General features: G+C 44.3%; 1 protein-coding gene across 3 annotated transcripts in view; it reads right to left on the bottom strand.

The window, feature by feature from the left end:
* Positions 1–17,242, bottom strand: part of SULF1 (sulfatase 1) — a 155,836-nt gene that overhangs the window by 78,950 nt on the left and 59,644 nt on the right. For all 3 annotated transcript variants that reach the window (XM_075063067.1, XM_075063068.1, XM_032782471.2), the window contains 2 exons: positions 6,082–6,233; positions 3,957–4,126 (listed from right to left, as the gene is read on the bottom strand). In XM_075063067.1, coding sequence (XP_074919168.1) covers positions 3,957–4,126; positions 6,082–6,233 — 322 coding nt within the window. The remainder of the gene's footprint in view (positions 1–3,956; positions 4,127–6,081; positions 6,234–17,242) is intronic.

Genomic DNA, 17,242 nt, shown 5'->3' with positions numbered 1-17,242 from the left:
GGGAATTTCTACCTGTGTGCATTTGACTTTCTTCTTTCAATCAGGTAGGTGAGGACACAAAAGAAAAAAAGAAATATGAAATCAAAGAGGAATGGAAATATTGCTATGGCAGCTATGTTGCAGCTCATACATGTGACCTCATAGCTCATTCCCAATCGAACATACCTCTATTTTTTTTAAACAGCTAATATTTTAAACAACAAACAGTACAGACTCTCCACCAGCAATGAACTGGTACATAATTTAAGTGCATGTTTAAGCTACTGTCTTATTAAACAGAATCTCCTCTTGCGTGTGGCTGATAGACTTAACTCTTGGTCTCCAGGAATAACCTTCCAGCTCAGTTTGCAAAGCCAGCAAGCAGCTTTTGACCTGGTTTCCCTTCTTTTCTGGATATAAGCATTACAGTAACATGATATCACAACTACATTTTAAAAACAAAATTGAAGGTCAGATGGCTGTAACCCAAGGTCAGACAAAAGAGATCCAAATGATTCTTGACCACCAAGGAAGAAAACCCAAGGGTTAAATGTTCAAGTTACACTAACCCAGGCAGGAGGGATTTTACTGCTCTTGCACTGTTTTCACAGGAACAGCCACATATTTGTGTGAGACACTTAACTTCTTTCTTTTAGTCAGAACATGTTGCTAATGCTTTTGCTATAGAAACCAGCTATTTAGTAGCTTCATGCACCCAAATTGGCAGTTTGTTTTCAATTTGTCTCACTTCTTTGTCTGGTGACTGAACTCTTAACCTGCCTGGTCATTCACAAGAAATACAAAACAATCCACCCAAGTCTCTCTCTCGTGGCAGCTAGAGAAGGAACACTTTACAACAAAGATGCCAGGAAATCCAGGCCACCAAGGTAGACAGGAAGAGACACACACCTGATTCATGCTTTCTGGCTTCCAAAACAAGCATTTTATCAGATTAAAGCTATTTTCATTTCACAGTTTTCTAGTCTATAGAGATAATAGGAAGAGTAGGTGGCACAAATACTCACAGCAAATCAAATTTTCGAAAGGACAACCACGATCCACAGCTTCACCTATTCAGATAGCTCATGTAACATTTCTAATGGAGTTGCAAAACAAAATAGGGTTTTTTATGTTCCTCCACTGTTAAATTCATGAGGACTTATTTACTTCATTGGTTCTATCAGTGCAAGCCAGAGGAACCCAGACTCCAAACACAAGCAGTCATAAAGTCTTCAGAAACAGGATAAAGCAGCACCACCTGCCAGGACAGATCCTAAAATGTCCAGGGACAGGAAGGACAAGGCCAACAGGGACATGTGTTGATGTAGCGCCTCTCTTCTGAACAGAATCCCTGGTGGAAAACTGTCAGTATCATCTCCTAACCTCCCCTAAGATGAATCTCAGCTATAGCCAAGAGTGAAAATTGTACTTCTCTTTGCCAAAGGGTAGAGTGTATCTGCTCCATTAACTTCTGAAGATACAATAAGAAATTGTTCACAACACAGAAGGACAGCACCAATTCCAAACCCAATATCTAGAACTCTTTTCAAGAACTGGTTTCCTGTTAAAGTGCGTACTTAACAACTGAACTTAGAATACTGGTACTTGTGAAAGCAGGCAGGCATTACTTCATTGCCTAATATAGCCATGAACATTTGTGCTTGGTTTGCACTACTGACAAATGTGAGAATATGTGTGATGGGATGTTCACACAACGCAGAGCAGGTTAAATAAAGATAATTAACCTGATTGGCTGCAGTTAGGGAAGAGCCAGAGATTGAAAGCCTGACTGAAGATGAGCCCTAGCTGAAGAGGAACAGGAGGGGCTGGTATAAAGCCAGGAAGTTGGCAGCAGATAGGAGCTGCAGGGGAAATAGACTGCAGTGATTTCCTGGGAGGAGGGAGTTTGGGCTGGAAACCCAGAGACAGGGGAACAAGAACATGCAGGAAAGAATGCAGGGGAAGATCACAGGGTCTGGGAGAAAGCAGATCACAGCTGCTAGACATAGGTTAAAGCCGGAGCGCCCTACCCCGCCACAAAGCCAGGAGTGGTGTGGGGCTGAAGCTGGCAAACCTCCCTCCATCCCAAGCCAGGAGCTGGGAGCCCCAGTGCCCCCCTCCATGAAGCTGGGAGCCATACTGGGAGCCCCCTTTGCCTGTGCATACCCCCTAGCTACCCCCTGCCTGCACCCTGAGCTACTCCCCTGCCTGCATACCACCCTAGCTACCTCCTGCCTGCACACAGCCCCTGGCTACCCTCCTGCCTGAACCCTGAGCTATCCTCCTGCCTGCACATAGTCCCTAGCTACCTCCTATCTGTACCGAGCTACTCCCCTGTCTGTGCACAGCCCCTAACTACCCATCTCCCTGCACCCTGAGCTATCCTCCTGCCTGTACACAGCCCCTAGCTACCTCCTGCCTGAACCCTGAGCTATCCCCTGCCTGTACACAGCCCCCTGCTACCTCCTGCCTGCACCCTGAGCTACAAACCTGACTGTACACAGCCTCTAGCTACCCCCTGCCTGAACCCTGAGCTATCCCCTGCCTGTACACAGCCCCCTGCTACCTCCTGCCTGCACCATGAGCTAAACCCCACTGTACACAGCCCCTAGCTACTCCTGCCTGGACCCTGAGCTACCCCCTGTCCCCTGACACAGCCCCAGCCACCCCCTCCCTGCTCCCTGAGCTACTCCCCTGCCCACACATAGCCCCACACACGCTCCCTGCACCCTGAGTGATTTTCAAACTTTTTGAACTAAATCTCCTCTTTGTATTATACTTTTTGGTTGTGTCTCCCCACAACTCAGACAGGCTAGGTGGCCTCCTGAGTGAGCCAGGGTGTGGAGGTGGCGCTTGCTCTCTCCCTGGACCCCGCAGTGTGGAGCTGGCTCAAGCCCCGCCAACTCTTGCACCCCCCTCACAAACAGAAGTAAAAGTACGCCTATGCCTATGCCCAATGGTCTCACCCTGGCCCGGAGCCCTAAGTTCCCTGTCCCCGCTGGACCCTGGCATTTTTATACCTTGTTGACGGGGGGGCCTCAACAAGGAATCCCTGGACTAGATGACCTCCTGAGGTTTCTTTCAACCCTGATCTTCTATGAGTCTAAGTTGGTCCACATGATCATGAATGAAAGGGCAGATGGTAATTGGAACAATTCCTGTTTTTCACACTGTCAAAAGAATTTGCATAATCCATATCTAGGGGGCTAGAACAGGAGAATTCCAGTCAGAACTCTTCCTGTGTTATAATCTAAAACAAAAATAAATTGATTTGGATCTGCTGCTGCCTATTACCTACTTGAACACGTTTGAAAATATACCTGTAGAACAACACAAAAAAAGGGATGTTGTACCTGTGCCCTCATTTCTTCAGATAAATGCAAAACCTTTTAATCAATAATTTATTGGACCCAAAGCCAGTAGGCACAGTCATTAGACAGTACAACCACCTTACAAAAATAATAAGCAGCCTGTTATTTAAAAACACAGACCGACAGGCTGCTTGGGAACCAGGCTGTTGCTGTTCTGTAAGCAAGCTTGGTGTGAACATCTGCACAAAAGCTGCCGAAGGACGCTGCCACAACTAACATTTTCAGTTAACTAGCTCTCAGGAAAACTATGTCATCTAGAGGAACATGAAGGAATTAATATCTTTGCAGCAGGTTCTCACAGTGTCTACTTGTTTCAACATATTGTAAGAAGCTGCCTTCAAAAATGGCAAAGAGCCTTGACTTCTCTAATAAAGAGCTCTTAGTCTTACACCACTTCCCCAGAGAAAAGAGTTCCTCGCTATTGTAAAAGTTGGCACTGTCTCTCCCTAAAGGAACAAGTACAGTACAACATACAGTTCGACTAAAAAGGAATTATATTTGCTACTCACTACAGATCCCTCAATGTGTGTTCCTGCAGTGTCTCCATGAAAAACAATAAGCAGCAATACAAATACCCAGAGTTGGCAGAATCCAAATTTTACTTACATGTGCTGCGAAGCATTTGGATAGAGCTCTGAAAATTGTGGTGCAGAATCCTCAGGGCCATGAGGGGCTGCATGGCTGATAACCATCATTATGGGCCTATGGGGATACATTCTCTTAGACATTTTGAAGTAATTAATGCTCTCATTAGTGATTAAGTCTGTGAAGTAGTCCTGTAACATACATTTAACACAAAATAAAAATTACAAAGTGCATCATTAATCAGATCACAGTATTATGTTACACCAAGTAATCATTAGCGCTTAGGTCAGGAAGTAAAAACATACCTTCAAAGAGGCACATGATCATAAAGAACACTGGACACACCAGGCATTAATTACTTTCTTAGGAAGGCATATTAGATGGGAGTGTATTTTGCAAAACTCTCTTACCCATAAAACAGGTTGTATTAACTGAAGATGATTACCAGACTTGGCAACATAATGTTTTCCAGCACATAAAATAGAGCCAACATATATTACTAAAATTTTGTTGATAAAGCTCTTCGACAAAACATAATGATACCAAAGTGCAAGAAACCACCTATACCTAATATCATTTCATATTTACATCTAAGTCCTTATTACGTGCTTTCTTCAAAATATAGATTTGCCTCTGTGCAACCTGAGAGAAGTCTACAACACTGAATATATTAAAAAAATATGGTTGCCTAGGAATGTCTTTATCAAAGAAATTGCATTCAAACATATAAATATAGGAAGCACTTGAATTCCTGCAGGGTCTGTTCTTTTAATTGTATAACATAAAGAATTGCAGCTGCTGAGGTTAAGGTTGTTACTTGCTAATAAACTGGTTTAACCCTCAGCCAAGGTGGCAAATGGAAGTCTACAAGGGAAAGGGAGGAAATGGAAAGAAGAAAAAAAGATAAAAACTTAAATTAAACCACCTGCCACCTCTAAGCATTCTTTGTTGGCCTGGAGGTCTAGTGTGAGTTTCATTGAGAAAGTTCCAAGATGATGTTTGCAATTTCAAGCACTTTCAGGCATGACTAATCACATGTTGTGGATTCAAGACCCTAAACAGCTGCAAAACCAGTGCCTGAGGGACTGGATCTGTGTCGCTCGCATGTCAGTGTTAGGACAAGCCAACCAGCTGTAATCTCTCTCTCTCTCTCTTCCCTCTCTCTCTCACAGCAGATAAAGCAGTCTAGAGATGTTAATGCTCCTGTAATGATGTGGAGGAGACTGACTTCTTATTTATAGGAACTATGAAGATCTGGTCACCTACCAGGACACCAGTGTTTTGGCAATTTTTGATATCTCAGTCTGGTAAAATGAAATACCCTCAGAAGAGGTTACTGAATGGGTTATTGCTCTCTTACTTTTCTTCCTGTTTTCCTAAACATTATACATTCTTGCTATACACAGGATGTGGAAGGAATTGATAACTAACCAGTCTTCTTTATTTTCTAATTTACATTTTGTATCAATGTCATGTAATATCTACGGGTGTGGAAATCAGAAGCAGCTCTTGTGAGCTTCCAATGAAATCTCATTACATGGGTCAGAAACTACAGCTGCAACATCTGTATCATCCTCCACAAGCTCCATTCTGAGGAAATTCCAGCTTGCGTAAAGTGATTTGGAAACTACAGAATTTCCAGTGCTACACACTTCTGAGAAATCTTACTGCCGTGGGCAGGTCACCTTGGTCAAATGTTGTCAGAAGTACAAACAAAGTCTGAAGTTTTCTAACCCTTGTTTTTTGCACTTATTTATTCTCATTCTCATATCTGGAACCGGACAACACAGACACACTATTCTCCCCACCACACACACACCCAGTATAACAGAAAACAGCACCAGATAAGCTTTGCTATACTGTCATCTTAACGTAAGAGATCAGCAACACAAGACACAATATTTTCTTCAAGAAAGGCCTTTATTCTTTTTTCTTACATGGAGCCACCCATTTCTGAGAGAGAGAGAGACCAGATTAAAGACCCTTTGTAGCTTTTTATCCATTCTACAATGGCGCCTTTAAATTTGAGAAACTAATCTCAAATTATCTGATTCTATGACTGTGAGAAAATGACATATGTACTCTTTGGGTGTAATCAATCAAAGGTGAAGTCATCTGATGCAGTGTAAATGTGTCCGGACATTACCTTTGCATAATCAAATCCATGTTTCTCTTTGTGGCCATTGTGACAAACAGTGTAATTATAGAAGCGAGAGTTCTTGATTAATCCAACCCACTCTCTCCACCCAGGAGGGATGTAGCTGCCATTGTATTCATTGAGGTATTTCCCAAAAAAAGCTGTGAACGAGAAAAAGGGTATATATATCAGGGAAATTTTGGCTTTTCACTCTGAATTTTCTAGTTCAACTCAAAAGCATAAATGTGTGAATGAACGGTCCTATTTTACTGTGGACCACATCAACATAAAAATGTGTTAGTATGAGTCAAGATGTTGCACGTCTGAAATTCAGATAAAACAACCACCAATATTAATAATTTCATTTTTTTAAATGAAAATTAGGTATTTCCTAGATCCTGTTGCCAACTCTCTTAATTTTAGATGGTTTTCTTAAGCCCCAGTTCCTGAAGTCATGTGATCATATGAGACTCTCACTTTTCATTTAAAATGAATAAGTTTCTAGCCATCATGGCTGTAGAGAAAAGTTTGAAAATGTATTATATGCTCAAAACCCAGAAGGTAAATTAAAAAACCCAACATTTTTTAGAATCTCATGAGTAAGCCAAATTTCACATTGTTTAGGAGTTGGCTCATGATTTTTGAATGTTTGTAGTTGGCCATACTCATACACTTCCTGGCTAGATACAGGAGTTGGGGACATTGCGCTGAGTCCTGCAATATGAGTCCTTGGAATTGATAGGCAAAACCACAGGACACTGCCTTTGGGAAAGAAAATGCTCCTTCTTAGATGAGTCTAGTTTGAGAAGGCCAGTCTGCTACTACAGGTTCTGTGAGGCAGAAGTGAAGGAGATGAGAGGACCAAGGAAGCAGGCTCTAGGTCTGCTGCTACTGAGAGTGACATGCAATAACATGGACAGTTCTTTCCCTGAGAGTTGCTCCTGATCTATTGCCAGAAGTCAGCTCCTTCATCCAGAGCTGGTAACTCTTAGAAGTCAGGCCCATTCATTTGCTATTTCTTCCTTCACCCCCACACCCCAAGTGACTGCAGGTCCTCATACCAGTTCCCAGAGGAGAATGAAGGATGGGGGAATCCTTCAGTAGATGCACTTTCCATGGCCTACCTCATCAACAGGCAGAAATGAAGGGCTTCCCTGGGCGCACGAAGCTAAACTCCTTTGAGGGTGAGTGACCAAGAGGATGTTTCCCTTGGGACATAGGGTCCCTGCTGGTAAATTGCCTATAGTTCCCTAGTGTTGTTCTGAATTGTACTTCATATACAACAAATCCTGTTTTTAACCAAGAAATGGAAGCAGCTAGGGAAACACTGAATTCAATCTGAACAAAAACCACATGTGGGAAAGTTTACAAAACAATTCCCAGTGGAGGGTGGGGGAGGTTACTATGCCAGCTTCACCATTTGAACTTCAAAGTGCTGGAAAAAGGGGAAAATATCAGAATGTTCAGTCTGATCTCACTTGGCGTGTGCAGGGGTGCCTGGGCTGGGTGCACTGTCAGAGTGGCAAGTGGGAGCCAACCTCAAAGTTTCCCCACAGCCTCCCAGGGATCCCTTATCCTTGCTTTCCAGGGTGCAGAGGGGGCACCCTGGCAATGCACTTCACTGCTCATAACCAGTGGTCTGTGTTTTTCCTCTGACACCTTCATTTTATGTCGAACTTCAAAACAGACAAAAATAAATAAAAACAACAGAACAAAAACACCTTCATTGAACATCCCATTTTAAAAATGAAGAATTGCAAGGTTTCATTTTAATAGTTTGATAGTCCTGGAGACTCATGTCCTAATTATCTTCAGGAGAATGGCTTAACATTGATCTGAGCTGCTGAACTATGCAAATGGAGTTGTGACTTCCATCTGCAACAGAGTGCAATAGACTGCATCACAGGTTGTCAGTGTAGACAGGACTAAGGAAGTTGCCCCAAGGAACTCTGGGATACATCCAGAAGACTTCTGGGACCAGGGCTGGCTCCAGGCACGAGCATCCCAAGCAGGTGCTTGGGGCGGCAATCTACAAGGGGCAGCAGTCCCTGCGTTTTTGCACCTAAGCAGAGTGCCGAATTGCCGCCAGATGGCCGGGGCACTCCATGTGCCGTTAGGGCGGCACATGAGTTTCTGCGGTGGTGGCAATTCGGTGGCAGCTTCTATGTTTAGCTGTCCACGGCAGAGCAAATTTGGTCTTCTAGCCAAAGACAGAAGCTGCCGCCGAATTGCAGCCGCCACGGAAACGCACATGCTGCCCGAACAGCACACGGACTGCCCCTGCGTGGCGGCAATTCGATGCGCTGCTTCCGGGCAAAAACAGTAGCATCGGACCTGGCGGCCAGCAGTGGAGGCTGCAGAGCCTAGAACAATACCCCTGCCATAGCCAGTTGCAAGCGTCCAGCCCAGTGGGGTCCAGGGCCAGGTTCAGAGCCGGCTCCTCCCGAGCCATCCCCAGTGGGCCGAGGAGGGCCCATGGAGACAGGAGCGCGGACACTCCACATGTACCAGTGCTGGGCTGCAGCTCAGTCAGGAGAGTGCCGGGGTCCCATGTAACTCGGGCAGCGCCTGTGGGTGGCTGGCTGGGGCCAACCCATGGCAGCCTCGCAGAGTAATGGGTCAGCCTGGCCCGGGCGCAGCTGGAGAAAGAGGCATCACCTTGGGCGGCCTGGACCTGACGGGGGGAGGAGTGGGGGACATGTGTTACCCCTGTGCAGCTCCCCGAGGGCTGAGTACTACTTCCTGCCCCGTTCCAGGCCGACTCTTCCTGAAGCCGGAACGTTCCTCCCGCGGCCGGGCACGTCGGTCGGATGAGTTGCAACAGCACCAAGCGGGAGGGGTAGAGGGTTTCCGAGAGTTTGTCGCGGGGAGCTCGAGCTCAGTCCTGGCAGGTCAGTGGCGTGTGCTGGGATCTGCATATCGCCCCGTAAGCGCCCCGGCCAGCCTGGGAGAGCGCAGGTGGCAGGAGCAGGTCGGGGCTTAGGGGAAAGTAGAGTCGTGCGCATGCCCCCTTAACGGCACACCGACTGCCCCCGCCGTCCGCGGCGGCAATTCGGTGCGTGCTTGGGGCGGCGAAAACAGTAGAGCCGGCCCTGTTCGGGACCCAAGTCAAGATGGGGCCATGTGCACACAGGAAAGCAGTAGGGCTTGACATATGCTTGGGCCCTGCGGCCCTAGGTTCGAATCCTAGGTTAATACAATTGGTGTGTGGAAACAAGGGGGTTAGGGGCTCTAGCTCAGGCTTAATTTGTTGTGTAGACATACTCTTTAAGACTTCTTTCCTATTCCTTTAATCACTCATGTGGCTCTTGTCTAAAACCTCTCCAATTTTTCAATATCCTTCCTGAATTCTGAGCACCAGAACTGGACACAGCATTCCAGCAGCAGTCACACTAGTGCTAAACATAGAGGTAAAATAACTCACTACTCCTACTTGAAATTCCCTTGTTTATGCATCCAAGGATTGCATTAGCCTTCTTGAAGCTCTCTTGGCCACAGCCACATCATGATCAGCTGATCATCCACCTGAACCCCCAAATCTTTTTTCAGAGTCGCAGCTTCCCAGGATAGAGTACCCCATCATGTAGGTATGGCCTACATTCTTTGTTCCTAGATGTACACCTATAGATGTTCACATATTAAAACACATATTGCTTTCTGCACCCAGTTTACCAAGCGACCCAGATTGCTCTGTATCAGTGACATATCCTCTTAAATTATTTACCACTTCCCCAATTTTTATGTCATTTGCAAACTTTTTCAGTGATGATTTTATGTTTTCTTCCAGCTCATTAATAATTATGTGAAATTGAATATGGCCAAGAACTGATCCCTGCAGGACCTCACTAGAAACACATCTATTTGATATTATTCCTTGTTTACAACTACATTGACACTTATCAGTTATCCACCTTTTAATGCATTTAATGTGTGCTATGTTCATTTTATATCTTTCTAATTTTTTAATCAAAATGTGATTATAAATTCAAATGCCTTACAGAAGTATATACATCAACACTATTACCTTCATCAGCCAAACTTGTAATCTCATCAAAAAAGACATCAAGTTAGTTTGACTGGATCTATTTTCCATAAACCTCATTCTGATTGGCATTCATTTTATTACTCTCCTTTAATTCTTTATTAAACAAGTCTTGTATCAGCTGTCCATTATCTTGCCTGGGATCTATGTCAGACTGACAGGTCTATAATTACCCAGGTGAGCCTGTTTATCCTTTTTAAATATTGGCGCAACATTAACTTTCTTTCAATCTTCTGGAACTTCCCTGGTGTTCCAAGACGTATTACAAAATCAACATTAATGTTCCAGTGAGCTCCTCAGCCTGCTCTTTTAAGACTCTTGGATGCAAGTTATCCATATCTGCTGATTTAAATATGTCTAACTTTAGTAGCCGCTGTTTAACATCTTCCTGAGATAACAGTGGAAAAGAAAGAATGTTATCATTTGATATGACTACATCATCTGTTATCCCCCAGAATAGAAATATTTATGGAACAGTTCTGCCTTTACTGCAGTATTATTGATAATTCTATCATTTACAACTGGTAATAAACCAATACAACTGCTAGAATTCTTTTTATTCCCAATATACTTTAACAATGCCTCCTTATTGTCCTTACACTTTACTGGTCATAGATTTCTCCTTCTATCCCTTTGCTTCCCTTGTCAATTTTTTATATTTCCAGCTTCTAATTTATATCCATTACTATCTAATTCCCCTTTCTTCAATTTGTTTATATATATATTTAATGTAATGTATTTTTCTTTCTTTCTTTTTCATAGCTGCCTTCACTTCCTCTCTGAACCAGGCCAGTTTTTTAACCAATATGGCCTTCTTCCTCAACTGTGGCTTCTTGGCCTAGGGTGACCAGATGTTCCGATTTTATAAGGACAGTCTCGATTTTTGGGTCTTTTTTTTACATAGGCTCCTATTACCCCCGACCTCTGCCCCGATTTTTCACACTTGCTGTCTGGTCATCATATCTTGGCCATTTAGTAGAGTGTCATGTATCATTCATATTTGTCTGACGAAATTCCTCCTCCCAAGTGATTTGGCTCATATCGTTTTCAGCTTTGTGAAACTGGCTCTCTTAAAGCACCAATATATATACATCACTGGTCTGGATTTTATTGTGTTTGCACATTACAATGTGATCAAGTCATGATCACTTGTACCTAAGTTACCATTAATTGCTAGTTCTGTAATCAGTTCCTCTTTATATTTGATGTGGTTTAATATAGAATTCCATCATACTGGATGCAACACTTTTTGATTAATATGATCCATCCAGTTTACATGCCTGCCAAGTGTCATTCATCTGGAGTGACAGTCACACATTTGCCTTGATGCCACTATCATACCAGCTGGAATTTCACTCATAAGTAAGGCTGCAAATAATTCATGGAGGTCACAGAAGTCATGGCGTCCATGACTCTCCATGACCTCCATGAATTTTGCAGCGCTGGTACAGCTGACCTCAGGACCACTCCAGCAGCTGCGGAGCCCAGGGGCCAGTTGCACTGGATGCTGCTCTGGCAGCTCCAGGTAGCTTGTCCCCTGTGCTCCCCTGGAGCAGTGGTCTGGGACTAGAAGTGGTGGCAGCGGGGCCCCAGGCTAGGACCAGTGGTGGTGGGGCCCCAGGTTGTCCCCCACCCAGACCAGTGGTGGCGGCGGGTGCCTGGGTTTCCCCTGGCCGAAACAGCAGCGGTGGCGGGACCACGGGCTGCTCCCCACACCAGCGGCAGGGGGCCCCAAGTCGCCCCCCCTCCAGTGGCAGGCGGCAGGGGGCCCCAGGCACTCTTCCCTTCAGTGGCAGGTGGCCCCTGGCTCCCCCCCAGCTGCAGCAGGGCCCCAGGCTCCCCGCCCCTCCAGCAGCAATCTTCAGGAGCGCCCCACTCCTAGCAGGTATGATTTAGTCTCAGGTATTTTTAGTAAAAGTCATTGACAGGTCACGGGCCATGACTTTTTGTTTATTGCCCGTGACCTGTCCGTGACTTTTACTAAATATACCCATGACTAAAATGTAGCCTTACTCATAAGCAAGTAGACAGTCAAGCAAGATTTTCTGTCAACTCCTTCTCCTCCCAGCTACTGAAGGCTATCCTGGGACTACTTAGTAGGTAGCCACATCTCCCTCCTCCTCCCCCGTCACTGCTCCCCCTGTGACTCTTAGGGCAGTTCTGAGAGGCAGGAAGTGGGGTGGAATAGAATCATAGAATATCAGTGTTGGAAGGAACCTCAGGAGGTCATCTAGTCCAAACCCCTACTCAAAGCAGGACCAACCCCAACTAAATCATCCCAGCCAGGGTTTTGTCAAGCCAGGCCTTAAAAACCTCTTAAAAACCACTGCAGTCATGCTGAGAATCTGCATATTTCACCCCCAGGAGGCAGCTAAGATGTGACTCTCTCACAGGACCAGAGGGGTTACAAAGAAACTTAGGGAGAGAAAGGACTGATGGGGAGAAATATGGAGAGGAGGCAGAAACACTGTTGGAAGAGAAGCCACAGGGAAGGGCCAAACAGTGGGCAAAGATAGAGACAACAGTAAAGAAAAAAAAAGAGATAGGAGAGAGATTGGAACAAAGAGAGGGAAAGCACTATGGAGACGTAAAATAAATGGTAATCTTGTAGCTAAAGCACAGGACTATAGTCAGGAGTACTGGTTTCCATTCCCAGCACTGCCGCCGATTCACTGAGTGACCTTGGGAAAGTTATGACACTTCCCATATCTCAGTTTCCCATCTGTAAAACGAGCATAATACTAACCTGCTTCCCATACAGATCAGAGAACCTTCAGATCCTGGGATCAAAGTATTGTCATTAAACTGTTATGACAGGTGAGGCTGGTACCATTGCCTATAATTAAGGCTGGCTGACACTTCCCATCATAAGGCCCCATTTCAGTTGCTTACAATTTTGCCAAACTTTAACCATTTGGGCTGAAATTTTCCATTCTGTCTGCTTCAGGCTGTGGGTTTTTTTGTTTGTTTGTTTTGGGGGGGTGGCTTTTTGTTTTTTTAATTTCAGCTAAAATAGTTGGGTGTTTTCCAGTGGCGACACTGGAGGTAGGCAGCAAACAGCCAGGGAAATGCAGGGCAGGGAGATGGGGGAGGGGACCACCCAAAACAGGAGGGCAGCAAACTGAAAAGGAGAGGGGGACCACCTGAGACTTGGGTAGGGGTGAGGGTGGGGGTGGGGGTAGAAAACCATGGGCAGGCAAGGGGAGGAGGAGGAGGCCCACCAGTCCAGTGCAAAGTAAGGAGAAGTGTGTGTGGGGGATGGGGGAATCCCAGGGGGACATGCACCCACATGTGCTTGCAAAAGCGAGACTACAGTAACAATGCCAGGATGGGTGGAGGCAGGCATCCAAGCCTGCCAGCAGATGGTCATCAGCAGGAGCAGCAGTGTGTATGTGGGTCCATGCTGCTCCCCAACCTCTGCAGCAGCAGCAGCAACAGCAACAAGGCAGGAGCTCAGCAGCACCCTCCTCCTCCAGCAGCAGTGACAACAGCAATGACAAGCCCAGCCCACAGAGCCACAGGTGTGTAGGAATGAGACAGGGGATTGCAGGAAGAGAAGGGAGGATCTCATGATTAAGGCAATTGAAAGCTGCCCTGGACAACTAGATCCTATCTCTGTCTATGTGATGCTAGACAAATCACAAACTGAATTTTTCACAGGTGATCATTAATTGTGGGTGCCTCTTTTTCTGGGTTCCCTACTTGAGGAACCCTGCTACTCCAAACCTCTTTACCCAGCCATTCCCAGGTACTTTCCCACCCACCTCCTGATCCAACCTGTAGCTCCCCCACCCTGACCTCCAGTAACCTCCCTGCCCAAATTCCCTGTTCCGGCTGGCTTCCCTGGGCTTCTTGAGACCCCGGGGTCTGCTTTGCAGAAGTGCTGAGCATTCACAGCTGCACATGAAGTCAATGGGAGCTGTGCTTTGAACACATGAGGGGCTACATAATGATAAATTCTCTGAAAAATCAGGTCCTAGGTATTTCAAATTGGGCACCCAAAATTCTGCATTTCCTAACTTTTGAGTGCTGGAGTTTGGAAGCTTAATAGTGCTCTTTAACATGACTTTTTTTTTTTTGGATGTGTAATTAGAAATGGGGCGTGACAGGCAGAATCAAAGGCTTGATTACTCCACTCATTCACATTTGCAAAAATGTCACTTGGAGCTATTTTTGGACTTGACAGCTATGATGTTATTTCAGTGATAAAATAGTAAATATAATTACCAAAAAGTACTAACACAACTACTGCTTGAATGTCCTAGGTATGGTGAAAAGCTGAATACTAGTGATCTGAGAACAGCAGCAGCCTTGGTAATAGATTGAGTTTGTCAGTTTACATCATCCGAGGTCTGTTTATTGGTCAAAAGCTGAGAAGGACAAGAATAATTAAATATATTGAGGAAAAAGCCAGTCTTAATTCAACCATTTCTCAACTGGATTTCCTTAGCACTACTGAGGACAGATGAGTGCAAACCAATCAAAGAACAATGCCTGGTTCTCTGCCCCTAAATGAAGACACATGCCACTATCATAAGCATAAGTCCCAATTCTGAACCTTAGCGTCCAAAATGTGGGTGCCTGCATGAACCCTCCAAGCTTAATTACCAGCTTAGATCTGATAGCGCTGCCACCAGACAGGAATCAGTGCCTGCCTCACTCTGGTCTCCCCAAAACCTTCCCTGGGGGACCCCAAGACTCAGATGCCCTGAGTCTCACAACAAAGGGAAATAACCCACTTCCCTTCTCCCTCTTTACCTCCTCCCAGGCTTCCCCTCCCTGGGTTACCCTGGAAGATTACTGTACTTAAACTCCTTGAATTACAAAACAGAGAGGACAATTCACCTTCCCCCCTCCTTCTTTTCCCTCCCACCAATTCCCTGGTGAGCTGCAGGCTCAATCCCCCTGAGCCCCCACTAGGAAAAAATCCAACAAGTTTTAAAAAGACAGCTTTATATAAAAAGAAAGAAAAAGACATAAAAATGGTCTCTGTATCAAGATGACAATATACAAGGTCAATTGCTTAAAAGAAAAAATGAATAAACAGCCTTATCCAAAAAGAAATACAATTTAAAACATTCCAGCAAACTACACACATGTAAATACAAAAAAAACAATATAAGCCTATTGTTTTTCTACCTTTGTACTTACAACTTGGAAACAGAAGATTAGAAAACCTGAAGATAGAGAGATCCTCTCTCAGAGCCGAGAGAGCACAGAGCAGAGACACAGACAAAAGACACACACCCCAAAAATTCCCTCTTTGAGCTTTGAAAAATCCGGTTTCCTGATTGGTCCTCTGGTCAGGTGTTTGGTTCCCTTTGTTAACCCTTTACAGGTAAAAGAAACATTAACCCTTAGCTATCTGTTTATGACAGCCACGCTGAACAGAACACACCGACCATATAGTGGCAAAAGTATACACTATGGGTGTTCTGTGTGCAGTTTCAAAATTGAAGTATCATAAAATGAAACGGTGTATGCCAAAAGCCTCTCTGGCAGCTGGCACTGTAATGCCCAAATATTCTCCCTGCTCTTTGCATACTTAGCTCATACAATCAACCCACATCCTTGACTTGGCTATAGCTTTAACGTTTCTGACTTGCCCAGGTATGAGTACTGACTAGACGATAGCCTCAGACAACGCACATATTTAGGAGCAGCTCAGCAAAGCTATGGGGCTTAGGAAGCCATTTCTACTTGTAATGAATAAAACAGATTATGGCTCAATGGGTAAAGAGTCTCATTAAAAAGCAATGCAATTTTCAGGGGACATCTTTACACTATTATATGTAATGGCCCCCACAGGGACAACAGCATAGATAAATGCAGATTTTTGCATTTTAACAAGACAGGTTTTATCTGCATTTTGGCAATTTTGCTAACTGTTCCCAGGACACAGTGTTATTTTTAATGACATGTATAATAGTTTGCTACATTGGAATAACTGCAGTCTGTGTGACAATGTTCAATTAAGATTATGCAAATAATGACATGGCAAGGTGAGCAGTTATCTGGATATCCTTATGACTTTGGAATGTTTTTGTCACTGCAAAAGATAAACATTTGGTGACGTATAAATGCACTCCTTAAAGCTTGTAATTAGGGTGACCAGATGTCCCAATTTTATAGGGACAGTCCCGATTTTGGGGTCTTATATTACCTATTACTGATTTTTCACATTTGCTGTCTGGTCACCCTACTTGAAACTGATTTTTACTTTTCTCCCTAACAATTAGCTAAAGGTCTTGAACTGGATTGGGGCCAGTTCAAAATAATAGTATCTAAGGTGTTGCCCAGGTGTGAGCCTTGGGAGAATTTGACCCAGGAATTTTGTGGATTTTGAGGGCAAGATTTTCATAATTTAGTAAGATTCACCTTCTTGCAATATCAAATATATTTATACAAGATCTTTTCCCCACCTCTTTTTTACTATCAGGCTATTTTGAAGACACTGTACCACAGAATTAGTCCTGTCACTACCATCTGTGCTGGTGGGTGTCATATAGCTAAACAGTGTAAATGTACTACAGAGACATCCCTAGTCTTTCCATAGACCAAAGAACATCTATTGCATACAGGCTGCAGCTACCCATTGATATTTGCAGGGACATTTCTGATTTTAACAAAACAAACAAAAACAAACAAAACCCAAACAACCAATAAAAAACCACCACACCTCTAAAAAGACATGGTACAGTAAGGTTTACTCACCATGACCCAGACAACTGTTTTAAGTAGACAGCCCACTTCCTTTAACAAAACTAGCTATGAGGAAACCATTTACTGGAGTAGCAAAGAACTGTTTGTATGAGATTTCAGTACTGACGCAGAATGATTCAATGCCTTTGGGGACAGAGCCCAACACAACTGAAAGGCCAGTACTATTCCAGTCAACTCCTCCTCACTTTCCTCCCATTAACCTAAGAACAATTTCAAAACTGAGAACTTTTGGGTTTTTTTCCTCTCCAGAGGGTTTTTGCCTGGTTACAACACTACTTTACAACATTATAGTACCTCTATCAAATCACAAACAACAATTAAGATCAACAACACCACTGAGGAATATTATAAGCAGTACTCCACTTATGCATATGGGGAAACTGAGGCACAAAAATGAGTTTAACC

This window comes from Chelonoidis abingdonii, chromosome 2 (assembly GCF_003597395.2).
Source record: "Chelonoidis abingdonii isolate Lonesome George chromosome 2, CheloAbing_2.0, whole genome shotgun sequence".
NCBI classification, from domain to species: Eukaryota; Metazoa; Chordata; order Testudines; family Testudinidae; genus Chelonoidis; species Chelonoidis abingdonii.
The sequence above is the reverse complement of the archived record's forward strand: the minus strand, read 5'-3'. Positions and strand labels throughout refer to the sequence as shown.